Below are 25,024 nucleotides of genomic sequence, written 5' to 3' on the forward strand. Positions count from 1 at the left end.
ACACCATGGACCGTACAATTTTTTATTGTATTTGTATTTATACTTTTATCATTTAATATGTTTTGCTGCGTTTCAACTCATTAACGCTTTAAGCTACAGAAAGAACAAGAGCATTTCAAAATAAAAGCCAATTTATGTTAGTTTATTTGTATCTTTAGCTCAGATGTCGCAAAGCGCAACAATGCTGTCAATAAGGAACTTTCCTATTTGGGTTACTTGAAACATTTGGTGCAGTAGGCAGCACGTCAGTCTCATAATTTGAAGGTTGTGAGTTTGAGCCTTATACGGGGCACAGTTTTAGTTAATAATGAGAATTTAGTGGTTGGGACTAGAACCTCAGTTCCTTTAACATGCTTCGATGATATATTAGACTTCTATGGACCATTTCACCGCTCTGCATAGACAAGTATAAAGAATGACACAACAGGTGTCATCTCACTATTTTCCAGTTTAAATGCACAACAGCAGCATCCAGCTTCTCTGTCAGAGAGTTGTGAAGTTCTGTCTCTGCATCAACACCATGAACCACAAAATTATCATTGCAATCTCTGGACAAGAGAAACAGTAATTTATGTGGTTTTTGCTGATCCACTGACCTCCTTCATTTTGTAACCTCTGCCATGAATCCATACAAAAAAAAAAACAAACACTTGCTGTGTTTAGTTCACTTGTTGCTGTATCTCCAAAGAGCTAAAGTCTTGTGGAGAATGTGGGCATCGATCCCACTACCTCTCACATGCGAAGCGAGCGCTCTACCACTTGAGCTAATTCCCCTGCCATGCTAGCATGCAAGCTAAGCTTTGAGAAAAGGCCGCTTTAACAACATCAACAGGTTTCAAAGCTTTTTCGAGAGAGTTCAAAATAATTAAATTTTTCAATCATCTGTATTTTTCAGTAAAAACACTTTCCCTGACCGGGAATCCAACCCGGGCCGCGGTGGTGAGAGCGCCAAATCCTAGCCACTAGACCACCAGGCAGCGTGTAGACAAAATACCTTTGTCCCAAAACCTTACAGCAGTAGAGGTGAAAGAAAATCTGTCATTTCACACAGTGAAGGTTCCAGTGTGAACCCTTAACCTGTAGACAACCTGTTTTGTCCACTCCACACGTGTGAGCAAGTGCAAACTCTGAGCCTCCATGTGATCTTATCAGATCGTGGTCATTGTGTATTGGAATGACTGGACTCACTTTGATGGGCAAATTTTTCAGCTTCTGTATATATTGCCAAATCTTAACAAAGTTGAATCACACTGAGTAACAAAAGGTTGTTGTCTCGTTGGAGGGGATCATCGGCATCGGAGTGAAAATTAGTTCCACAACTGAATCATTTGGGCAAAAGTTGAACAATATGGAGACTTTACTTGGGACAGTTGTCATTGGAAGCTTGTTCACTTTGTGAAGCTTTTAAATGTAGTTTAGTTTACTGAGGACAAAGAAAAAGACAGATTCACTTGTAGGGCTGCTGGTAAAACAGGGACAGTCTGAGATTGCTCAGATATCCTGACTGCACAAAGGACAGACATTGCAGGATGCCTGATCCAACAAACATTTGGCTCCTTGCCCAGTTGGGTTCTTTCTTCTGTTGGCAGAACTCAAAGTTATCTGGCATGGCCATGATTGTCTTTGGAGCTTCGTTAACAGTGTGCACACATCACACACACTACCAAAGCTAGCATTAACTTTTCTGTTTCCTCACCAGAGACTGGCAGCTGGACACACGTGCCAGGATGGCTCAGTGGTCTGAGGTAACAGACTCAAGATCTTTCCTGCACAAATGGGCCTTGAAATGGACATGAAAGACTTTCATTATTTCATAGATCAGTGTCACCTATCACTGCTGTGGAGTCTATAATGTGAACCACTAAAGGGAAGAAGCATCGCCTGAACAGGGACTTGAACCCTGGACCCTCAGATTAAAAGTCTGATGCGCTACCGACTGAGCTACTCAGGCTTCTGACAGGTGCATAATTCAGATGAAATTAAATTAATTATTTCAGCTTGACTCGAACAAACAGCCCTGTCCCAGCCAGGGGTTGCAATCGGTCAGCGTGTTCGGCTGTTTTCTGAAAGGTTGGTGGTTCGAGCCCACCCAGGGACGATCTTTGTTTAATTCACTGGTATTATAGTTCACACATGGAAGAACGGAGGGTTTTTACGTTGATGCTCAGTTATCTCCATCTAGTGGACAGATGGTAGAAGTTGATTCCTGAAAAGAGGAAGTGACTTTTCCTCAGATCAAACTGTTGAAGGAGAACGAGCAGCTTCTTCCTCACTGACTCACTCAACCTCTGTCTCCTGGGTTTGGATTTAGGTCTGGGTCTGGGTCTGGGTCTAAGACCAGGTGGGCCTGCTCAGAGTCTCTGTGTTGGATGTGAGCTGCTGAAATCTCTGAACACCATGACGCAGATAATATCAGTCTGATGTGTCATCTGTAATCCAGATGTTGTCAGCAACAAACAGATGTTCCTGACAGAAGCTGTGCTGATTCACTTCAACCAGCACATGAGCCTCTTTCTCAGGAGCACACAGAAAAAATAAGATTTTCTCTTCCAACAATATACGTGATGTCCTCGTGTATGAATGAATGTTTCACTGATGCAGATTTTTACAGAACAACATCAACAACTAATAACTCCACAACGAGACTGTGTGACGTCACTGGAGATCAAAGGCATTTCCTGTCTTTCATTGATCTCCAACATGACACAGATGCATACTTCACACAAAAGTCACTTCCTCTTTTCAGGAATCAACTTCTACCATCTGTCCACTAGATGGAGATAACTGAGCATCAACTTAAAAACCCTCCGGTCTTCCACATGTGAACTATAATACCAGTGAATTAAACAAAGACCGTCCCTGGGTGGGCTTGAACCACCATCCTTTCGGTTAACAGCCGAACAATTTTGGGGGGTTGGGGGGCCAGCTTCATGCCGGTGTGTGATGAGCCTGTCGTTAGCACACACCCTCTGGTCCCCCTTCTTGAAGGGCTGTTAATGATTACTTTGTTTGTGTGCAGCTGTTTCGTTCTTAATGTTGTTCCAAGCTGCTGGCCTGGTTTTGATTCCCGGCCATTGCTGCTTAGCTTGAGAAAAGTTTTTATTTATTTAAGAAATCTACACACCTAATGGTTGTTGTGGCCGAGTGGTTAAGGCGATGGACTTGAAATCTATTGGGGTTTCCCTGCGTAGGTTCGAATCCTGCCAACAACGACTAGTCATTTTTGACCAAGTTTCCCAGTGAGAGTGCTCCAGAGCAGGTTAGAGAATATCTGTAATATGCACGGCATTAAAATATGGGACAGCTGAGTGATGTTGTTAGGACTCATCTTAGAGGATCAGAGCACTCACTGCTGCTCAGTTTTCATTATCAAGGTCGGTGATAGGGACACACCTTTAGTTCCACTTCCAGGCCATGGACGCAAGAACGAGAATAGCAACACTGCAACAGTGTTTCTGCAAACAAGGCAAGAGAGGAAGCCTGACAAAAAATTTCAGATAATGTAAATTAATATAGATGATATAATGTATCATTATATTTACATAACTTTAATTCCTTCCTTAACATTGTCTCACAATGAAGAATACATGGAAATCACTTAGATTAGGGCCGGGGTCGGCAACCTGTGGCTCCAGAGGAAAAGCTTATTTTGGAAAAAAATAAAAATAACAGTTAATGGTCAATTAATTTATTTTGTCTTATTTATTTAGTATAGTTATTTTGGAACCTTATTTCTTTGGAGATTCAGATGCTCTTGTGACTTTAAAATAAATTTTGTTTTAAAAGCTAATAGCTTGCTCAGAAGCACAACTGGAGCGACATTGAAAGGCTTCCCAAACCGGAAAAAACAACCAACCATTGTTGGCAGGATTTGAACCTGCGCGGGGAAACCCCAATGGATTTCTAGTCCATCGCCTTAACCACTCGGCCACAACAACCACACACAGCAAAGCTCCCAGCACAGCTTCCAACTCTTTTTGCCAGAGTCCATCGAGGGAATTATACTGGAGATGACAAACCTGGAGGGGAAGCGTGTGTTTGGGGACATCTGGAGAGAATTGGACCTGGTAGACCTCCAAACCTACCTGGGTCTGAAAAGGCTGACTGTGATGTTTCTCATTTCAGCCCAGCTGGTGTTGGTATCGTCTGTCACTGTAACTTTTGTTCACAGGGAGATGAAAAGTGCCTGACTTAGTGGATTAGTTTTCATTGACAAGAAACAAACTGGCAGTGGTGGGATTTGAACCCACGCCTCCGAAGAGACTGGAGCCTTAATCCAGCGCCTTGGACCGCTCGGCCACACTACCACAAACAGTTCCAGTTCTGTTGTTGCTTCTGTCGGGCAGAACTCAAAGGTACCATGTTTGTCTTTTGAGCTTCATTAACAGAGCGCACTCTATGGTGGAGGTCATGAGAAAAAGTGGGAGGAGTCTTTGATCTCTGTGATGTCATTAGAACCTTTGTGATCACAGAATCAGCATCTCCTTTGATGGTTACTGATGGAACAGGAAAAGGTCAGATCTTGATATAATCTTGTGAATCCACAAGTATGCCTTTCTTTGTTTGTGTACCAACAGCCTGAGCTCTGGTTCTGACTTGTGTGGCGTTTTGTTTTGATGAACCTCATTATTTACACACAGCACATTCAGGACATTAATGTGACAGTTTATTTTCTGCTAAAGAAACCTTGTTCAGATTCATGATGGTCAGCCACATATGTTGGGGGTATTTTCAGATCCAAAATACATCCCTGTACATCAGAGTGGTGCTGTGGCTTAGTTGGTCAAAGCGCCTGTCTAGTAAACAGGAGATCCTGGGTTCAGTATCTCATTGATAAAGTTTAAGGTTGTTGAGTTAAATTCATATAAGTTTCATTAAAAGGACACAGCACTCTCTCTGACCAGTCACTTAACTGCACAGTCTTCATGTCTCCCAGCAGTTCCTTGTTGCTAAAGTCAGATGTTGTAGAAAAAAAAGTACTTCTGGGTTTTCATCAGCTGTAGGTTACAATGATCAATATTATAGATATGACAGACAGAGTTCTCAATGTTTTCCTGTTCATCAGTGCTGCTGAAAATCTCATGTAGTGTGTATAAATAGCAGAGGATGGTTTCGATCCATCTACCTCTGAGTTATGGGCCCAGCACGTTCATCGTTGGCATGAGATCTACAGGATCTCAAGTTAAATTGTAGACACACAGTTAAACTGCAATGGCCGGGAATCGAACCCGGGTCAACTGCTTGGAAGGCAGCTATGCTCACCACTACACCACCATTGCATGCAAAATGGTGAGCATCCACTCCGAATGGACGCGAAATGGTACCGTTTGTTTGCGCTGTAAAAATTCTTATTTGTGCTGCTACGGTTTTATCAATGTTAGACATTTTAATTTCTGGTGATGAAGTCACTCAGCCCCCCATGTTCTCCAAATGGACCCAAAGTGCAGTTGTCACCAAATTTATCAAACAGTATTGTCAGATGTCAGATGTCAGTAATGTAAGATGTTCAATCTTAAATAATTACATAGCCTATCGTAGCTCAAAGCTTTTGATCCAGTGAGACATTTATAAGCAGTTAGTTCCATTAGGCCACTGGGACAGATATTTAATATCTCCAAGAAGCGAGAATAGGTTCGGAAGGATACTAAATGTTGTAGTGTATGATCAATGCTCAGAAAACGTTTGACTACATCGTTGGTCTAGGGGTATGATTCTCGCTTCGGGTGCGAGAGGTCTGACTGGAACTTTTCCTGTTGCAGCCTGCTATTCCTGCTAGAATTATCCTAAATATCTGCCTTTAAGGACATCGTGAACTAGCAGACAATTGGTCACCTGCCAAGATAAAAATATATATAATCACGCTGTGCATGTGCAAATGAAGATCATTATATGCATCATAATCATGGACCAGTAAAGATGGTGACAGATAGAACATCATGTTATGTCAGCACCACAAAAGTAGTACAAAGAAGTACCAAGATGTACAGAGGATCTGAAAATATTGCAAAGTAAGTGGCTGACCATCATCTAACCCTCCTACCAAAGTTTGTCTCCTGTGAAAAGCATTCAATCACCAAGATCCCTTCTCCTCAGCACAGCATGAGCCACAAAACTACCATTGCTCTTGCTTCAGTTGCCAAGATACTGCAACTAACAACCAGACAGCAAACCTCACACAGCTCTATAGTGGAACAGTTAGCACCCTTATTGGCTGAAAGGCAACAGATGGGCTCGTCCGGGATTTGAACCCGGGACCTCTCGCACCCTAAGCGAGAATCATACCCCTAGACCAACGAGCCATGCTGCCTGTGGAGTTCATGACAAAAAAGTGGGAGGAGTCTTTCATCCCTTTGATGTCATTAGAACCTTTGTGACATCACACCCGAAGCGAGAATCATACCCCTAGACCAACGAGCCATTAACTGCAACGACTTGAAGGTCCTGGATCTGATGGAGCCAAAGGGAGCACACAGGCTTTAGTGTTTTAAGTCCTAACTTTATTATGAAACAGTCAAATTCCCATTTTATGTGCCTTTTCAACATTGCATAGTGCATGAATGAGTGCAACATTGAATTGTTTAATTAAATCTAAAACTGATGTTAGACTGAAGATCTAAAGGTCCCTGGTTTGATCCCGGGTTTTAGCATCAGAGGTGGACCTTGTTTTGACCTACATTTCCAATATTCTGCCTCGTCTTTCAACCACACCACAACCACATGAAATATTGTGAGGTTGAATGCTGCATGCTGACTGGTTGTGTGTCCAAATGGCTTCAAAGACATCTTTCTGCCATTCACTCCTCCAAACCTTTGGACACAGCTTTGAGCTTTCTCACAGGTGACACAGGTGTCATTATTTCAGTGAAGATGTATGTGACATGGTGACCAAGGAACTGTATTCAGGTCATCTCTCTCTCTGCCATTTACTAATATATATATATTATATTAGTATATTTGTACCAACCAGCACCAACAACTAAAACACTGTTCCTCTTGTCCAGATTCTGCAGGTAAAAGCTGATTCAAAGAAAAGAGGGATTGGCATTCCTCATCTTTTTTGTCCAAATTCCAACCAGGACCAGAACAGAGAAACACAAAGAGTTCATCAGTGTCTCTGATTGGAGTGAATCAATAGATTCTGTAATTGAAGTCATCTAACGTCTAAGAAGACATCAATTTAAAACTTGCGATCGTTTTAATTGAAATTCCAACCAAGGTTTGGAAGGGGGGCGGGGGGTGAAAATGACAGGAGGGTTAAAGAGCAGTGTTAATGGGCAAAAACAAGCAGAACTGTCGCAGAACATCCAGCAGAGATGGAGCCATCCAGCCGAAATAGCTCAGTTGGGAGAGCGTTAGACTGAAGATCTAAAGGTCCCTGGTTCAATCCCGGGTTTCGGCATCTGAGGTGGTACCTGAGTGAAATTCAAACTTGGGCTTTTTTTTTTACCTTCATTTCCAATATTCTCCCTCCTCTTTCAACCACAGCATGAAATATTGTGAGGGAGGATGCGTCACGCTGACTGGTTGTGTGTCCAAAAGTCAGGGGCCTTTACATCCCACAGCCCACACATCCACCGTATGGTTTTACACCATCAACAATGTCTCCCCTGATACTGGAACATCAACCCAGCACCTTGACCCACATCCTGCAGCACCTGTAGCAAATATTCCCCAGAGATCAGGTAAGAACTCTACACTTGTCTTTTCTCTGTTTGCATGTGTTCTTCAACAACATTCAATAGACATGATTAGCATCTAACTCAGCGACGTTAGACGGGTTTCTGAGGAGCTCAGACATCTGGGAGAGACTCGGAGTAGAACAGCTGCTCCTTTCTGATGCTCCACTGACTGAGCTACAGATGATTCAGTAACAGCTGAGTTATCTTTAGTCCAACAACTGCTGTCCATTCCTACCACAGGGAGCCACAGGCTTTAGAGTTTTCAGTCCTAACTCCTTTATTGTGAAAAAGTGTAATTCACATTTTATACAGATTTTTCATCCACTTTGGAAGAGTTTGGATCACAAATTTTGCAAAAGGCTTTCTTTGTCAGGAGTGGGATTCGAACCCACGTCTCCATTCAGAGACCAGAATGCCCTTTCGGGCACAGAACTTGTCCTGTTGCAGCCTGCTATTCCAGCTAGAATTATTAAATATCTGCCTTTGAAGCACTCAAACATGACGAGGTGGCCGAGTGGTTAAGGCGATGGACTGCTAATCCATTGTGCTCTGCACGCGTGGGTTCGAATCCCATCCTCGTCGGTGGTTGCTTTAGTCTGTCTAAGTTGCAGCCTGCTATTCCACTTAAAATTATCTATCCAGTCAGAATTATCCTCAACGTCAGCTGATTAGAGCGTGGATCAAATCCATGACCACAGTCATGGATTTGATCATACTGTGATAAATGACATTCTCCATGTTTTCCCGAACCAAAATCTGTAAACATTAGTCAAAGGAGACAAGAAGAGGAGAGGTTGACCAGCTCCCTTCGATAGCTCAGTTGGTAGAGCGGAGGACTGTAGAGGCTTGCAGCTGAAATCCTTAGGCCGCTGGTTCAACTCCGGCTCGAAGGAGGTCTTTATTTTCATCTGTCTCATCCAGCAGAGTGATGAGTCTGCCTACAGAAAGGAGGTGACCACTGTTGTATCACTGTTCATGTAGAGCAGCTGTGTTTTATATTGCAAGCAGCACTGAGTTTCTAACATTCAGGAATTGAAATCCCAGTCTTCCACAAGACAGGCAGAGATCTTATCCACAAAGGGGTTTAAACAAAGAACATCCCTGGGTGGGCTTGAACCACCATCCTTTCAGATATCTGAATTCCAGGAAGACTGACTGCACATCTGAAGGGTCTGTGTTAAACTTCTGTTAGGATCAATGCTGGTGCTCTCCAAGTTTGTAGGCTGCCTTTTTGGTGTCTACAAGGCCTCATGGATTTTTTTACATGCTGTCAAAAGAAGACACTCGAAAAGCAGCATACAATACTTGCACAGACGAGGTAATGTAGGGAGGAAAGGAAAGAGAAACATCACTTCCTCTGTGGATAAACAAGGAGAATAAAGTTGTTTCCTAACAGCTTCTATCCAGAGACCTTTAGTGTGTGAGGTGAACATGACAATTTTTACATATGTTGGATTTTGGCAATTGGTTCCTTTGCATCGGTTGGGAATTGAACCCAGGCCTCCCATTTGGCAGGTGTGTGTTATTTGGTGTGAACATATTTTCGAAGGACTGAGTAGCAATATTTCGACATGTCAAAGGAATTTTGGTCTTTTAAAAGTTTGGGCGGTCAAGAATAGACCAAAACAACTTTGTCCTCAAAAAACACACCTTGCTGCAGTAGAGGTGAAATGAAAGTGGTTTCTGTCAGAAGTGGGATTTGAACCCACGCCTCCAGGAGAGACTGGTATTTTGGTCGACTTTTGACCGCCCACACTTTTAAAATTCCTTTCTTTCCTTCCTTTAGAGTTAGCACTCTGGACTCTGAATCCAGCGATCCGAGTTCAAGTCTCGGTGGAACCTGAATCTTACCAATGAAACACTGAGAGTCCTGTCAAAATATTGCCACTCTGTCCTTTGAAAATGGAAACTACCTCCTTTTGTCCACTCTACACATATGAATGCATGCAAATTGTCTGATGAAGCCTCCTCTCTGCTTTATCTTCAGCAAGAAAATGTAAAATAAAATTAATTTTAGAAGTGAGCTGAAAGAAAATGAGCAATTCTGAAAACAAGTTCAGGAAGTTTTGCATTCACCACTCGAGAGTTTTGAAATGAGAAATCTGATTTTATCCCCATTTATATTCATAACTGTAAACTATGATCTCTTAAAGTTAAATGTAAAATCAATCGAAGAGTACATCCAAACTTATACGTTGACTCGGGTAGTAATTTCTTCTCATGCTGTTTCTCCTTTGCTACTGCAGCTGTTACATTTTCGGCGAAACATGCTCATCCTCTCCATGGGCCTGCTTTAAGACCTCCAACTCCACTGGGTTGAAATAACTGGATCTCCATTGATGATGGCTTTTTATAGAGGTTGTGCATGTGTGCAACTCAACGTGAACATGAACCAACTAAGATCAGCTGTTCTGGAACTGGATACTCAGATTTTCAAAGAGAAATTGGCAGCACTGATGCTGAGCTGCTTAAAGTGTCTGTCTTATAAACAGGACATCCTGCATCCAAACCCCAGCAGTGCTTCACTCTCAGTGGAGTTCCTGCTCATCACCTCAACTAAGCAGAAAGTCATCTCTGCAGTTGTTCTCTGAAACGTCTGTATCTGTATCGTAGAAGAAGTAAACATTTTACATTTTCTTGCAAAAGAAAAAAAAACACAGAAGCACACATTCACCATATAAGAAGTGGAGACGGTTTGGCTCCATCAATGACATGATCATGATCAGCTAACACTAGCTGTGGTTCCATGGTGTAATGGTTAGCACTCTGGACTTTGAATCCAGTGATCAGATGTCCAGTGATCAGAAAGAACAAGAGCAGTCACACCATACAAGCATTTGAAAATAAAGCTAATTTAGATTATTTTATTTGTATCTTTACCTCAACAAAGCACAACACAGCGTGCCAGCATTCAACTTCCCAGCAGTGCCTCTTTATTGAAGTTTAAGGTTGTTGAGATAACCTCATGTAACTTCTTCTGCAGGAGTTTAGTCAGTAATTTGGTTGAGTAGTAAGCAGGATAATATGGAGCAGTAATTTCAGTAATTTCCAACACCGTGGAGATGATGTTTGGAACTATACGAGGCCGCATCGAGGTAGCATCTTTCCCTGATGGTCTAGTGGCTAGGATTTGGCGCTCTCACTGCCGCGGCCCGGGTTCAATTCCCGGTCAGGGAAAGTGATTTTTACTGAAAAATACAGGTGATTGAAAAATTGAATTATTTTGAACTCTCTCGAGATAGCTTTGAAACCTGTTGATGTTGTTAAAGCAGCCTTTTCTGTAATTACTGAAGTGTGCTTCGACAAACAAAATCTTTCCCAGATGATCACATCCACTTTGACAGAAAGTGGATGTGGCGGTTAAAAATTACACTAATCTCCAGAGAAAATCTGAGCACCCTGAGCAGAGTGGCGCAGCGGAAGCGTGCTGGGCCCATAACCCAGAGGTCGATGGATCGAAACCATCCTCTGCTATTTATGCATACTGCTACATGTACATACTGGATGTCCCACTTTTTCAGCAGCACTGATTAACAGGAAGACATGGAGAATTTTGTCTGTCATATCTATAATATTGATCGTTGTAACCTACAGCTAATGAAAACCCCAAAGTAGTTTGTTTCTACAACATCTGACCTGAGCAACAAGGCTCTTTGACCAACTAAGCCACAGCACCACTCTGATGTACAGGGATGTATTTTGGATCTGAAAATACCCCCAACATACGTGGCTGACCATCATGACTCTTACCAAAGTTTCTTTAGCATAAAATAAATTAATTACATTAATGTCCTGAATGTGCTGTGTGTAAATAATGAGGTTCATCAAAACAAAGTCAGAACCAGAAAGATGAAAGATGAAAGAAAATATATTCTTTCATGAAATGTTCCTAAACTTCTATTAAAGGCAGCATTATTGCAGCAGTCAGCACTCTATGGTGGAGGTCATGAGAAAAAGTGGGAGGAGTCTTTGATCTCTGTGATGTCATTAGAACCTTTGTGACATCACAGAATCAGCATCTCCTTTGATGGTTACTGATGGAACAGGAAAAGGTCAGATCCTGATATAGTGTGCTGTGCTGAAATAGCTCATTTGGGGGAGCGAACAAAAGGACCCACAACAGCTGCTGAAACCCAGGATTGAAACAGGGACCTTTAAATCTTTAATGTAACGCTCTCCCAAACAGGCAGGATCTCTGTGAGACACAAAAGGCGCAACATTTAGGATAATTATAGCTGGAACAGCAGGCTGTAACAGGAACTGGTCAACTTGTCTCTGTGGCGCAATCGGTCAGCGCGTTCGGCTGTTAACTGAAAGGATGGTGGTTCGAGCCCACCCAGGGACGATCTTTGTTTAATTCACTGGTATTATAGTTCACACATGGAAGACCGGAGGATCTTTAAGTTGATGCTCAGTTGTCTCCATCTAGTGGACAGATGGTAGAAGTTGATTCCTGAAAAGAGGAAGTGACTTTTCCTCAGATCAAACTGTTGAAGGAGAACGAGCAGCTTCTTCTCTTCACATGTTTCCTCACTGACTCAAATAGATGGAGAATGTCATTTATCACTTTCTCCAGTAATGTGTACAGTTGTCACTGTGCTCAGTGACTCAGTGATGCTGTTGGATGCTTATAGGGCCGCCGTTCTTAAAGTGTGGGCTCCACCCCACTGGTGGGGAATAGAGACAAACAAATTTACAAATTTTACAAAACACTTTGTCAGGAGTCCATTCCATTGTAATTAATGGCTTGTTGGTCTAGGGGTATGATTCTCGAGTTCCAGAACAGCTGATCTTAGTTGGTTCATGTTCACGTTGAGTTGCTGACTGAGCTGACTGAGTGTCAGTTCTGCCCACACATCCACCATACTGTTGTGCACCATCAACAATGTCTCCCCTGATGCTGGAACATCAACCCAGCACCTTGACCCACATCCTGCAGCACCTGTAGCAAATATTCCCCAGAGATCAGGTAAGAACTCTACACTTGTCTTTTCTCTGTTTGCATGTGTTTTGGTTGACTTTTGACCGCCCACACTTTTAAAAGACTAAAATTCCTTTCAGAGAGTTTTTCAGATGTGCAGTCAGTCTTCCTGGAATTCAGATATTTTTCAAAAAGGTGGCTTATGTGTGAACACATTTTACCTCACTATCATATGAAGAAATATCACAAACCAGATGTGGAGATCAGATGAACTTCTCAATGTGATGATCAGAGAGCCTTTAGATTTCATCATCATATGACAGAAACATGTTGGTTTTTTTATGAATATATTTTCATTCGTAAATGGCAGAGAGGCCTTCAGGAAACAGAGAGAGAGAGAGATGACCTGCAGGATCAACCCCTAGCTGGGACAGGGCTATTTGTCCGAGTCAAGCTGAAATAATTAATTTAACTTCATCTGAATTATGCACCTGTCAGAAGCCTGAGTAGCTCAGTTGTTAAAGCATCAGACTTTTAATCTGAGGGTCCAGTGTTCAAGTCCCTGTTCAGGTGATGCAGCTTCTTCCCTAACCACAGCACCACTCTGATGTACAGGGATGTATTTTGGATCTGAAAATACCCCCAACATACGTGGCTGACCATCATGACTCTTACCAAAGTTTCTTTAGCATAAAATAAATTAATTACATTAATGTCCTGAATGTGCTGTGTGTAAATAATGAGGTTCATCAAAACAAAACGCCACACAAGTCAGAACCAGAGGTCAGGCTGTTGGTACACAAACAAAGAAAGGCATACTTGTGGATTCACAAGATTATATCAGGATCTGACCTTTTCCTGTTCCATCAGTAACCATCAAAGGAGATGCTGATTCTGTGATGTCACAAAGGTTCTAATGACATCACAGAGATCAAAGACTCCTCCCACTTTTTCTCATGACCTCCACCATAGAGTGCTGCCTGCTGCAATAATTCTGCCTTTAATAGAAGTTTAGGAACATTTCATGAAAGAATACATTTTGATGATGATTGGAAATGTCCGTTTGTTGTTTATCACTCGTTAGGATCCCTGTTAGCTGTCACTGAGGCAGCAGCTACTCTTCTACTACAAGGACTATGATGAGGCAGTGGCCATTGATAATGCTGCCTGTCCTGCTGAATTTAGGTCACCTGCACGTTTGGCAACAGTCAGAGCTCCATACACAATAACAGTACACTGACACTGAATGTTCCTTTACATTATGAGACATGACCTTTAGCTGGAAAATGTCTCATGAAAGACACATGTGAAATCATGCAAATTTTGAGCCTCTGTGCGATCTAATCAGGAAATCTTTGCGTACTCACGTTGATGGGCTAATTTTTCAGCAAATTTTTTGGCAAATTTTTGAGCTTTTGTGGTTGAGTAATTGTGGTTGCCTCAACACTCTGGCTTCATGTTGCTTCCCTTTGGATGGATGCAGACAAAGTTCCATGACTGTGAATAATGTAGAGAAAAGACTAACCTTCCTCTAGCAAAAGTTAAACTGCAATGGCCGGGAATCCAACCCGGGTCAACTGCTTGGAAGGCAGCTATGCTCACCACTATACCACCATTGCATGTGAAGGTGCAAAATCACAGTCCTTTTTTAATGAAACTGGTTATGGGAACTCACATGGCTGGATTTATGACCGAACATTATCCACACTTTAAATGAATCAAAGTAAACTCATCATCCCTCAACAGAGGCCTCAGATATGTCTTTCCTTCTTTCATCCTCTGGTGGAGGCCACTAGAGGTGAAAAAATTTCCAAATGCCAATTCCAAAAGAGACAATATTTCTTCCTTGCTAAGCGTCACACCATGGAACCACAAGGATGCAGCTGAGGGTCTGCTGATGGTGTCCTGAGGTGACAGCAGTTTGTAGTCTGTCATATAATACAGACTGGAGTATAACAGACTGTCACTTATTTAGTGACCTGTTTTGTCTCAGCAAGAATTTGGTTCAGGTGTCATCAGAGGAAATGACATGATGAACAGCAAACAATGTTTGTTGCAAGGATCATGTAGATCTGCATACTGTAGGGTATCATCAATATCACAGGTTGGTAACATCACGAGTGGGTAGGCTATTGCCTTAGTGTGTATTTGTATCAAGAAGTGACCGACACAGATGTGTTTTCAGAGACAGACTGCAGAGAAACTGGTACGTTGGCATGATCACAGTGATCATGGCTGCTGATTGATGTGTCTGCTGGTGGGTGTGTTGATCAGTATGTGGGGAGTGTTCATTAGCCAATCAATGACCAGTGTCGGCTGGAACATGTCACACGCTGTCATGACTCTTACCAAAGTTTGTCTTCTGTGAAAAGCTGTCGGTCACCAAATTTCCATCCATTCCATTCATCAAGAAATATTCTTTAATTAAATGTTCCTAAACTTCTATCAAAGGCAGCATTATTGCAGCAGGCAGCACTCTATGGTGGAGGTCATGAGAAAAAAGTGGGAGGAGTCTTTGATCTCTCTGATGTCATTAGAACCTTTGTGACATCACAGAATCTGTGTCTGAGCTGTGTCTCTTTTGTACTTTATTATAGATGACAGAAAAAAACTCCAGATAAGAAGCAGCTGTACATGCAGTGACTAGTTCTCCTGCTCAGGTATCGTCTCTCAGGGCATCATGTGTTGTCTTTGTGTGTCTTTGTGTCTGATGCTTCACAGCTCACAGGCCAAAGTACGTGCTGGCCTTCATGGCTCACATGTACAGATGAGTTACCTCAATGTAAGTATCATAGGTACAGTACAGCTGAAGCTGCTAAAACTGCTAAAGCTAGCACACCATGCAGGGGATGTAGCTCAGTGGTAGAGCGCATGCTTTGCATGTATGAGGCCCCGGGTTCAATCCCCGGCATCTCCATTGTTGATAATGAAGCACATTGTCAGGAGAGACACGTCACAGGCTCCAGAGGAGTGGTAATTGAGGGATCAGGTTCTTGGAGAGCAGAACTCTTTCCTGTGCTTCAGATACACTGTTTGTTTCTGAGCTGATCAATAATCTTCTCAGCTGCTCTGAATGGTGACAGTGAGGCAGCCTTTGTGTTTACATCTGAATCACATGTGATTTTGGAAATTCTTCAAAGCAGCTTCAAAGGAACAGTTTCATTCTGGCAGGATTGTGACATCATTAGGTGACATCATCAGGTGATGTATCAAAGGCAGCAGCTCTTCAGACTCACATCACAATAAGTTTTGTGTCTTATTGGGCTCCATTTGGTGGAAGCGGTGAATCGCAGGATTCAGGGGGAATACATCCATACATACATCTTCACTGAAATAATGACACCTGTGAGAAAGCTCAAAGCTGTGTCCAAAGGTTTGGAGGAGAAAATTTCATGATTTGGCAGGAGTCATGACTTTGTGGGATACTTAGGATGAGGTATCTTCAGCATACAATGAACATTAGTCCCTTTACTGGCGGTAACCCTTCAGATTATGAGACTGACGTGCTGCCTGCTGCACCAACGAGGGCTGGAACCCAGAGTAAGTAAAAGAGGGAGATGGAGGAGAGCTGTCAGTGTTTCAGGATAAACATACATCATACAGCCCTGACCACTGTTGTATCCAGGCAGAGCTGACTTTAAAACAATACAAAAAGAAACTCCACCCCTTTATCATCCAACCCAACTGTAGCATACACATTACAATTCCATCATCACATCCTACAGCTAAGAGAGCGGTGCTGTGGCTTAGACAGGAGATCCTGGGTTCAAATCCCAGCAGTGCCTCCTTGTTAATGTTAAGTCCTGGGTTCAAAGACAAGCCCTTAGTGTTATGTTGCCAATATCACTGTCTGACTATCATGACTCAGGAGACTCAAGTTTGTCTCCTGTGAAAAGCGGTCAATCACCACATTTCCATCTGCTCAACACAGCAACAACCACTTTGTCTTGTCCAGAAACTGCAAGCAAAAGCTGTAATACAGGAAGTGATGAGCAGGAACTCCACTGAGAGTGAAGCACTGCGGGTGTTTGAATGCAACATGTCCTGTTTACAAGACAGACACTTTAAGCAGCTCAGCATCATAACCTCTATAAAAAGCCATCATCAATGGAGATCCAGTTATTTCAACCCAGGGGAGTTGGAGGTCTGAAAGCAGGCCCATGGAGAGGATGAGAACATGTTTCCCCGTAAATATAACACCGCTGCAGCAGCAAAGGAGAAACAGCATGAGAAACATTTACTACTCAAGTCAACGTGTAAGTTTGGATGTACTCTTCAACTGATTTTACATTTACCTTTAAGAGATCGTAGTTTACAGTTATAAATATAAATGGGAATAAAATCTGATTTTCATTTCATCATCAAGAGGATGTCTCCACATGCACACTTGTTCTTGGTGTTTTCACTAATTGTTAAATAAAAAAATACAATTTCATTCATCCAAGCATAATTAGTTGTTATGTAATATATATTTTCTGTGTGGCTTAGTCTTAAAATTATAATGGTTGTGTGGTCAACTCCTGCCTGAAATTTGCTTAATAATTTGCCCATCAAAGTGAGTCCACAATACTCAAAGACTGCCTGATTAGATCGCACAGAGGCTCAAAATTTGCATTTCCTCATACGTGTGGAGTGGACAAAACCAGGTTGTTTCAATTTTCCAAGGACAGAATGGCAATATTTCGACATGAAACCTGTTGATGGTGAACTCAGAGGTTGTTAAAGGGCCTTTTCCCAAAGCTTAGCTTGCATGCTAGTATGCCAATACAGGGGAATTAGCTCAAATGGTAGTGCGCTCGCTTAGCATGTGAGCTAAGCGATGCCCACATTCTCCACAAGACTTTAAGTTGCACCAATGGCCACCATCACTTTGAGTTACCGATGTGGGATAGATCCTCAGGACAGTTTTGTGCTTTGCTTTACCGTGTTGTTTCTCTGCAAGCCTTTGATGGAAGTTCAGTCCACAAAATGGTTGTATCAAATCTTCATCAAGTTAGAGCGTTGTGCTAATAACACCACAGTCATGGATTTGTGACGAATGTGGGCATCGATCCAGCTACCTCTCACACACGTGACAAGGGCTCGTTGGTCTAGGGGTATGATTCTCGCTTTGGATGCGAGAGGTCCCGGGTTCAAATCCCCGACAAGCCCTTCACATAATGTGTCCAATAACCTGCACTCCTATTCATCTGTAGTATTAGGCAGAATGTTAGGTATCTAGGGTCTGACCTTTTCCTGTTCCATCAAAGGAGATACTGATTCTGTGATGTCACAAAGGTTCTAATGACATCAAAGAGATCAAAGACTCCTCCCATTTTTTTCTCATGACCTCCACAATAGAGTGCACTCTGTTAATGAAGCTCCAAAGACAAACGTAGTGTGTCACTTCCTTGAAGGTTTGAATGATGTGTGAGTCTGAAGAGCTGCTGCCTTTGATCCATGTAACAGTGTATCTTTCATCCAAAGTCACAACTTTGAGAAGTTAGACAATGTGAGACATGTGGCATTATTGCAGTGAAACGGAAAAATATCAGAAAAACACGTCCTGCTGCACCACAGAGGATGTGAGCGTTTACCAAAAGTGCAAACAGATGATCTGACCCTGACGTGAGTTGAACACGCAACCTTCTGATCTGGAGTCAGACGCGCTACCATTGCGCCACAGAGTCTCTCAGAAGTGCACAACTGTAGGAGTTGAAAGGCATCAAAACATATTACATGACCAAAATAAAGATTTGAAGAAGGAAATACACATAACAGTCTGTGTTTTTTGTCAATTTTTTGGAGGATTTTTTGCAGTTCCTCATCAGAGACTGGCAGCTGGACACACGTCAGGATGGCTCAGTGGTCTTTTGGAGCCCACTGAGAGACGTGCTGTGTTTCATCTACTTTCTCTTATCCAGCATACATCGACCAACAATGACTGCTGGAGTCAAATATCTTAACATCAGTTTGAACCAACATGAAACTAGCTGAGGTTTAAATCGTGTAACTACAGCTGCTGGTCATTAAGTCTCTGTGGGGCAATGAGCCAGCGTGTTTGGCTGATAACTGAAAGGATGGTGGACAGGAACCTGCAGAGAGATGCTGAGGTTGTGAGTTCAAGCCTCAGCTGGAGCATCTGGCAGTCTGTGGATTACTCCAACGAGACAACTACCTTTTGTTACTCAGTGTGATTCAACTTTGTTAAGATTTGGCAATATATATGAATGAGTTTTTAGGATCATTTTTTACAGCTTTAGCGGCCCAGCTAGCTCAGTCGGTAGAGCATGAGACTCTTAATCTCAGGGTCGTGGGTTCGAGCCCCACGTTGGGTGATAAGTAGTTTCTTTTTTTAGACCCAAACTTACCCAGCAGAACACTGCCTGGTTATGAGCAGGTTAAAAAGTACTGAGACTTCCACCTGCAGTCTATCCAATGACCAGCTGGGGGCTCCACTGGTTGACAAAAACAGTCAGGGACGGCCGGGCGGTCCAAGGCGCTGTGTTCAGGTCGCAGTCTCCTCTGGAGGCGTGGGTTTGAAAGGGTCATCTCTGCAGTTGTTCTCTGAAACCGTCTGTATCTGTATCGTAGAAGAAGTAAAAACAAATGGGAAAATAACACTCAGTAACATTAAAGTTTGTATGTTGTTGTTGCAACATGGAAAGACTAACACAACCACCGACGAGGATGGGATTCAAACCCACGCGTGCAGAGCACAACGGATTAGCAGTCCATCGCCTTAATCACTCGGCCTCCTCGTCATGTTTGATACTTGTCCTGGAGTCTCCAGGGGAGACTGCAACCTGAACGCAGCACCTTAGAACGCTCAGCCATTCTGACGACAGAAGCTGAAAAATTTGCCCATCAAAGTGAGTCCAGTCATTCCAATACACAATGACCACGATGTGATAAGATCACATGGAGGCTCAGAGTTTGCACTTGCTCACACGTGTGGAGTGGACAAAACAGGTTGTCGACAGGTTAAGGTGTGTTTTTACTGAAAAATACAGATGATTGAAAAATTGAATTATTTTGAACTTGAAACCTGTTGATGTTGTTAAAGCGGCCTTTTCTCAAAGCTTAGCTTGCATGCTAGCATGGCAGGGGAATTAGCTCACAGGTAGAGTGCTCGCTTAGCATGTGAGAGGTAGTGGGATCGATGCCCACATTCTCCACAAGACTTTAGCTCTTTGGAGATACAGCAACAAGTGAACTAAACACAGCAGGTCTTTGGTTTTTTTGTATGGATTCATGGCAGAGGTTACAAAATTAAGGAGGTCAGTGGATCAGCAACAACCACAAAATTACTGTTTCTCTTGTCCAGAGATTGCAATGATAATTTTGTGGTTCATGGTGTTGATGCAGAGACAGAACTTCACAACTCTCTGACAGAGAAGCTGGATGCTGCTGTTGTGCATTTAAACTGGAAAATAGTGAGATGACACCTGTTGTGTCATTCTTTATACTTGGACGGAGTAGCAATATTTCTACGTCAAAAGACTTCTTCACAGGAAAGATTCAGGTTTAATTTGAACTCGGATCGCTGGATTCAGACTTCAGAGTGCTAACATTACACCATGGAACCCCACCCGTATGCAGGTGTGATAGGAATTTTTGTCTTTTAAGTTTGGGCAGTCAAAGGTTGACCTAAATACATTTGTCCCCAAATACTGAGCTATTTCAGCTGGATGTTCCTCTTAATGCTGGATGTTCTCTAATTACTCACCCTGGCTTCAGTGAGAATGTGGTCAAACTTCATTGCAACAGCCATGCGCCCCCTCTTTGCAGGGAGGATTCTGGGGGTCAAGGGTGTATCTGTTGTCCATTGCAACACAGACAGATACAGACAAAAAAAATAAACAAACAAAATGATCCAGACAAACAGTTGGACAAACAAACATGTTTGTTAAAAATGTTCTAATATGTTTATGATGCCACCGTAAACATTACTGTCTTAGTGTATGATAATTGTGGTGGGAAACATGTTGAACTCAAAGCATCTCATAAATGCGGTGTGTAACATTTTGAATGCCATTAAAGTCTTGCTGCTAATGGCTCGTTGGTCTAGGATGAATCTTGCTGAGGGTGCGAGAGGTCACAATCACAAGTCCCTGACTGCCCTGGTTCTTACTGAGGTCTGTCTTCTGTAAAAAGAGGTCAATCACCACATGTCTTTCTGCTAAACACAGCACCAACCACTAAAATACAGTTTCTCTTCTCCAGATGCTGCAGGAAAAGTTTTTAATACAGGAATTGATGTTTTTCCTCAGTTTGTTTAATTGATGTGCAGGAACTCCACTGAGAGCGAAGCACTGGTGGGGTTTGAATGCAGGATGTCCTGTGACACAGACCAGGAAAGTTGGTCTAAGATGGAACATCTTAAGTGCAGAATGGCCAACGATACATGAGGGGAGAAAGATGTGCGGCTTTAATGACCTGGCAAACCACTTTTGTCATTCAGTGAGACATTTACAATCACTTGGAGCACATTCAAAGAAACCTGTTCAAGTTCTAGCAGACCAGCATTATTCACATGTAAAGTGATTCCAGTTCCTTTTGGGTTTGAACTCATTTTCCTTTGAGCTGAAGCATCACCGTCAGGAAGTGCACCACAGAAGAGTCACATGGAGGCTTAAGTCAACATCTGAGGAACCAGCTAAGAAACAAAACCAAAAGAGCCAACAAGCAAATATTCTGTTATTTTTAATTGAACAGACTGGATCAGGTTCTTTATTTAAGGGGTCCTGGATTCTTGCTTGGAGCTCTGTAGACCTCCTTTGGACCCGGTCCTTGGGGGAAGCTGGGTTGGCTCTTCTGGTTCCTCAGAGAGGGGCAGAGGGTACTCTGGGGAGTAGTTCATGTGGGTCTGGCCCTCGCGTGCTCGCAGGTAGCCGCTCCTCTGCTGGACGATGAAGGTTGGCGGCAGCAGAGGGGACGTCTCACTGGAGCCCATCTTTGCTGCGCCGCCGGAGCCCCTGACGCCAAAGTCTGGGAATGAACGAGAAGGCAGCCAGGTGCTGGGGTCAGGGAACTGGACGCGGGCTTCACCTGCAGGCTCAACATCCCAAGAAGGTGATCCAGAACCAACCACAAAACCAGATGGTTGGAATGGAGGACCAGAGAGGGAACCCACATCACCACCAAGCCCAGAACCAGGCTGAGGCTGCCCAGGAGATCCTGGAGTGTTCTGTCCATGGTGGACCGGGCTGATGTGGCTTCCACCCTGAGGCATCAGAGGTCTGGATGGAGCGCTGGGCTGTTGGACTGGTGCTCCAACCTGCGGCATCAGGGGAGGACGTGAACCTCCAGTAGGAAGGTTTGGTGATCCAGCACCACCGCTGGAGCTCCAGGAACCAGTGTAGGGGTACTTGTAGTCTGGACAGAGAAGAGGAGGATCAGGAGGAGCATCAACTCATGAAGCACCAAGACCAGTTTGGCTATCCTGAAACTGAAGACCTGGACCAATAAAGTGAAACTCAGTCTTTACCTGCTTTTGTTGCAGGAGGTGATCCAGAACCAGATGGTTGGACTAGAGGACCAGAGAGGGAACCCACATCACCAAGTCCAGAACCAGGCTGAGGCTGCCCAGGAGATCCTGGAGTGTTCTGTCCATAGTGGACCGGGCTGACGTAGCTTCCATGCTGAGGCATCAGAGGTCTGGATGGAGCGCTGGGCTGTTGGACTGGTGCTCCAAGCTGCGGCATCAGGGGAGGACGTGAACCTCCAGAAGGAAGGTTTTGTGATCCAGCACCACCACTGGAGCTCCAGGAACCAGTGTAGGGGTATTTGTAGTCTGGACAGAGAAGAGCAGGATCAGGAAGAGCATCAACTCATGAAGCACCAAGACCAGTTGGGCTACCCTGAAACTGAAGACCTGGGCCAATAAAGTGAAACTCAAAGTCTTTACCTGCTTTTGTTGCAGGAAAAGCAGAAGCACTGCTGAACAGCAGACACATCCAAGAAAACCTGAAACAGACAAAGTTACTTCAGCTTCAGAACATCAGTATGAACTGAAAGGTGAACCAAGTCCCAACCTCAGAGACAGTCCCAGCACCATGTTGGAGTCCAGCAGCTCCAATGATCCTCAGCAGACTGAAGGTCTGGTCTGTTGTCTGCAGGCAGCTGGTCTGGTTTTATACCGGAGCTGCTCTCTGCTCTGATTACACTGATTAACATCAGCTGAGGTCCAATCAGAACCTGAGTCCAGATGGAGCGTTCAGGTTCGGTCTGACTTTTCTTATGTTAAATTGCTTTTAATTATTTTGGTTTTTTTTTATTGTGCATATTTTAAAAAGTACTGAGACTTCCACCTGCAGTCTACCGGCTTCACTGGTTGGAAAATCAAGTCAAAGTGTGTTGAAGTCTATGGGGTTTCATACAGACAGAGTGAAAGGTATCACGTTCTGAGATGCTGCATGTGGTCAATATGGGGATTGAACCCATGACCTTGGCGTTATCAGCACCACACTCTAACCATTGCAGTTAGCTGTGTATGAGCTGCAGACCGTTTGGTGTGTATCACCTGCCTGGTGAACACATGGCACCAGGATCCACTGCTGAAGAAGGCCAGCTGGCAGAGGCAGTCTCTGAAGAGCTGCTGCCTTTGACACATCACCTGATGATGTCATGATACTCACAGAATTAAACTTTTCCTTTGAAGCTGCTTTGAAGAATTTCCAAAATCACATGTGATTCAGATGTAAACACAAAGACTGCCTCACTGTCACCATTCAGAACAGCTGAGAAGCTTATTGATACTAATACATGCTAATAACGCCAAGGTCAAATTCAGTGGTTTTCAGGACACTTGTTATTTTAATCAAATTATGTACTAGACCGTAACTTCATTGTGAAGTTTTGACGTGAGTTAAAAAAAGAGGCCAAAACATTAGAGAACTTCATTCTCTGTTTGTTTTTCCACAGAGGAAGTGAAGTCACACACCACATGATGTTTCTCTTTCCTGCTCCTCGTTAATATAGTGGACAGTATCTCTGCCTGTCACACAGAAGACTTCAAACCTTCAAACTACTGATGCACCGATATGAAATTTTTCCCCGATACCGTTATCAATATCTGTTAAAAATACGTTCCCTGACCGGGATTCAAACCCGGGCCGCGGCGGAGATAGCGCCCAATCCTAGCCGCTAGACCATCAGGGAGTGTGGCCGGTTGGGATCGCCAACCTCGTCCTTCAACCACAACCACATGAAATATTGTGAGGTTGAATGCTGCACGCTGACTGGTTGTGTGTCCAAATGGCTTCAAAGACATCTTTCTGCCATTCACTCCTCCAAACCTTTGGACACAGCTTTGAGCTCAACTCATCTATAGCGAGGTTTATTGCAAGAAAAGGGTCGTCTGAAAAACTCCTGCAGTCGTCATTACCTTTTTGTTCCATGTCACACTTTTTTTTTTTTTAACTCAAACCACATTAAAACATCATATCCTCATATGCCAGTGCATACAACATGTCAAGGAATCTCTCGAGGTGTCTGCACGGAGTCCTCCTGTGGTTGTACGAGCAGTTTGGTGATCTTCTGTAGGATGGTGACCTGTTTCTTCTGGATCGCTGTCTCCTCTTCTTCCTATAGTCTGGGAAAAAACTGCTAATGCTACCACATTATCCAGGGGATGTAGCTCAGTGGGAGAGCGCATGCTTTGCATGTATGAGGCCCCGGGTTCAATCCCTGGCATCTCCAGCATGAAACACAGGAAGTACTTATCTTGTCTAAAACTTTTTACGATGACAGCAGAGAAGTATCTTACGAAGGAAGTTCAACAGAGCCGGGCTTTGTTTGGGTGAGCTGGCTCGACAAAGTCGAAAGCTCCAACCAGAGATAACGAGTATCACGACGGTGGTTATCAACTTGGTTTGTCGACCCAGGCTTTCCTCAGCAGGCTCTGTGTGTGTTCACATAAAAAGGGCTGTTTACAGGGACCTTTAGATTTTCAGTCCAACGTTCTCCCAACTGAGCCATTTCGGGTGGAAGAGTTTGTTTCACAGAACGTGTCAGGAGGGCCACGTCACAGGCTCCAGTAACCTGCGGAGTGATGCCGAGGTTGTGAGTTCAAGCCTCACCTGGAGCAGCTGATTGAGCTTTTGGAAGAAAGTTGGTATCTTGTTGAAAAAAAATAAGATTCTGTCATGCCACCATGACATCAAAGACTCCTCCCACTTTTTCTCATGACCTCCACCACAGAGTGCACACTGTTAATGAAGCTCAAAACACAAACGTAGTCATGCCAGATACCTTTGAGTTCTGCCGACAGAAGCAACAACAAAACTGTAACTAATTTTGCATATGAGCCCCACAACCTCTCACATGCTAAGCGAGCGCTCTACCATTTGAGCTAATTCCCCTGGGCTGGCATGCAAGCTAAGCTTTGGGAAAAAAAAGTGAATAGATCGAAGGAGGCAGACTGGGTACTCAGCACTAAAAC

The 25,024-nt window shown here is 43.4% G+C and overlaps 1 protein-coding gene and 19 non-coding genes across 20 annotated transcripts in view; 11 read left to right on the forward strand and 9 right to left on the reverse strand.

The window, feature by feature from the left end:
- Nucleotides 1–701: 701 nt before the first annotated feature.
- Nucleotides 702–774, reverse strand: trnaa-cgc (transfer RNA alanine (anticodon CGC)). Its single transcript has one exon. It is a non-coding gene; the product is annotated as a tRNA-Ala (tRNA).
- Nucleotides 775–1,878: 1,104 nt separating this feature from the next.
- Nucleotides 1,879–1,951, reverse strand: trnak-uuu (transfer RNA lysine (anticodon UUU)). Its single transcript has one exon. It is a non-coding gene; the product is annotated as a tRNA-Lys (tRNA).
- Nucleotides 1,952–3,130: 1,179 nt separating this feature from the next.
- trnas-uga (transfer RNA serine (anticodon UGA)) lies at nt 3,131–3,212 on the forward strand. Its single transcript has one exon. It is a non-coding gene; the product is annotated as a tRNA-Ser (tRNA).
- Nucleotides 3,213–3,856: 644 nt separating this feature from the next.
- On the reverse strand, nt 3,857–3,938 carry trnas-aga (transfer RNA serine (anticodon AGA)). The gene has a single exon. It is a non-coding gene; the product is annotated as a tRNA-Ser (tRNA).
- A 287-nt stretch (nt 3,939–4,225) lies between these two features.
- trnal-aag (transfer RNA leucine (anticodon AAG)) lies at nt 4,226–4,307 on the reverse strand. Its single transcript has one exon. It is a non-coding gene; the product is annotated as a tRNA-Leu (tRNA).
- Nucleotides 4,308–5,207: 900 nt separating this feature from the next.
- trnag-ucc (transfer RNA glycine (anticodon UCC)) lies at nt 5,208–5,279 on the reverse strand. The gene has a single exon. It is a non-coding gene; the product is annotated as a tRNA-Gly (tRNA).
- A 948-nt stretch (nt 5,280–6,227) lies between these two features.
- trnap-agg (transfer RNA proline (anticodon AGG)) lies at nt 6,228–6,299 on the reverse strand. Its single transcript has one exon. It is a non-coding gene; the product is annotated as a tRNA-Pro (tRNA).
- Nucleotides 6,300–7,326: 1,027 nt separating this feature from the next.
- On the forward strand, nt 7,327–7,399 carry trnaf-gaa (transfer RNA phenylalanine (anticodon GAA)). The gene has a single exon. It is a non-coding gene; the product is annotated as a tRNA-Phe (tRNA).
- Nucleotides 7,400–8,179: 780 nt separating this feature from the next.
- trnas-gcu (transfer RNA serine (anticodon GCU)) lies at nt 8,180–8,261 on the forward strand. Its single transcript has one exon. It is a non-coding gene; the product is annotated as a tRNA-Ser (tRNA).
- Nucleotides 8,262–8,484: 223 nt separating this feature from the next.
- On the forward strand, nt 8,485–8,572 carry trnay-gua (transfer RNA tyrosine (anticodon GUA)). Its single transcript is given in 2 exon segments — nt 8,485–8,521; nt 8,537–8,572. It is a non-coding gene; the product is annotated as a tRNA-Tyr (tRNA).
- Nucleotides 8,573–10,784: 2,212 nt separating this feature from the next.
- On the forward strand, nt 10,785–10,856 carry trnae-cuc (transfer RNA glutamic acid (anticodon CUC)). The gene has a single exon. It is a non-coding gene; the product is annotated as a tRNA-Glu (tRNA).
- Nucleotides 10,857–11,950: 1,094 nt separating this feature from the next.
- On the forward strand, nt 11,951–12,024 carry trnan-guu (transfer RNA asparagine (anticodon GUU)). The gene has a single exon. It is a non-coding gene; the product is annotated as a tRNA-Asn (tRNA).
- A 1,076-nt stretch (nt 12,025–13,100) lies between these two features.
- On the forward strand, nt 13,101–13,173 carry trnak-uuu (transfer RNA lysine (anticodon UUU)). The gene has a single exon. It is a non-coding gene; the product is annotated as a tRNA-Lys (tRNA).
- A 974-nt stretch (nt 13,174–14,147) lies between these two features.
- trnag-ucc (transfer RNA glycine (anticodon UCC)) lies at nt 14,148–14,219 on the reverse strand. The gene has a single exon. It is a non-coding gene; the product is annotated as a tRNA-Gly (tRNA).
- A 1,226-nt stretch (nt 14,220–15,445) lies between these two features.
- trnaa-ugc (transfer RNA alanine (anticodon UGC)) lies at nt 15,446–15,517 on the forward strand. Its single transcript has one exon. It is a non-coding gene; the product is annotated as a tRNA-Ala (tRNA).
- A 2,162-nt stretch (nt 15,518–17,679) lies between these two features.
- trnap-ugg (transfer RNA proline (anticodon UGG)) lies at nt 17,680–17,751 on the forward strand. The gene has a single exon. It is a non-coding gene; the product is annotated as a tRNA-Pro (tRNA).
- A 446-nt stretch (nt 17,752–18,197) lies between these two features.
- On the reverse strand, nt 18,198–18,269 carry trnaw-cca (transfer RNA tryptophan (anticodon CCA)). Its single transcript has one exon. It is a non-coding gene; the product is annotated as a tRNA-Trp (tRNA).
- A 575-nt stretch (nt 18,270–18,844) lies between these two features.
- Nucleotides 18,845–18,917, forward strand: trnak-cuu (transfer RNA lysine (anticodon CUU)). Its single transcript has one exon. It is a non-coding gene; the product is annotated as a tRNA-Lys (tRNA).
- Nucleotides 18,918–22,285: 3,368 nt separating this feature from the next.
- The window catches only part of LOC115057316 (ribonuclease inhibitor-like), a gene marked incomplete at its 5' end in the record, with an annotated part of 29,785 nt that continues 27,046 nt past the window's right edge, over nt 22,286–25,024 (reverse strand). The window contains one exon of the mRNA XM_029524359.1: nt 22,286–22,375. Coding sequence (XP_029380219.1) covers nt 22,286–22,375 — 90 coding nt within the window. The remainder of the gene's footprint in view (nt 22,376–25,024) is intronic.
- On the forward strand, nt 24,211–24,282 carry trnaa-ugc (transfer RNA alanine (anticodon UGC)). The gene has a single exon. It is a non-coding gene; the product is annotated as a tRNA-Ala (tRNA).

This window comes from Echeneis naucrates, chromosome 2 (assembly GCF_900963305.1).
Source record: "Echeneis naucrates chromosome 2, fEcheNa1.1, whole genome shotgun sequence".
Taxonomy (NCBI): Eukaryota; Metazoa; Chordata; class Actinopteri; order Carangiformes; family Echeneidae; genus Echeneis; species Echeneis naucrates.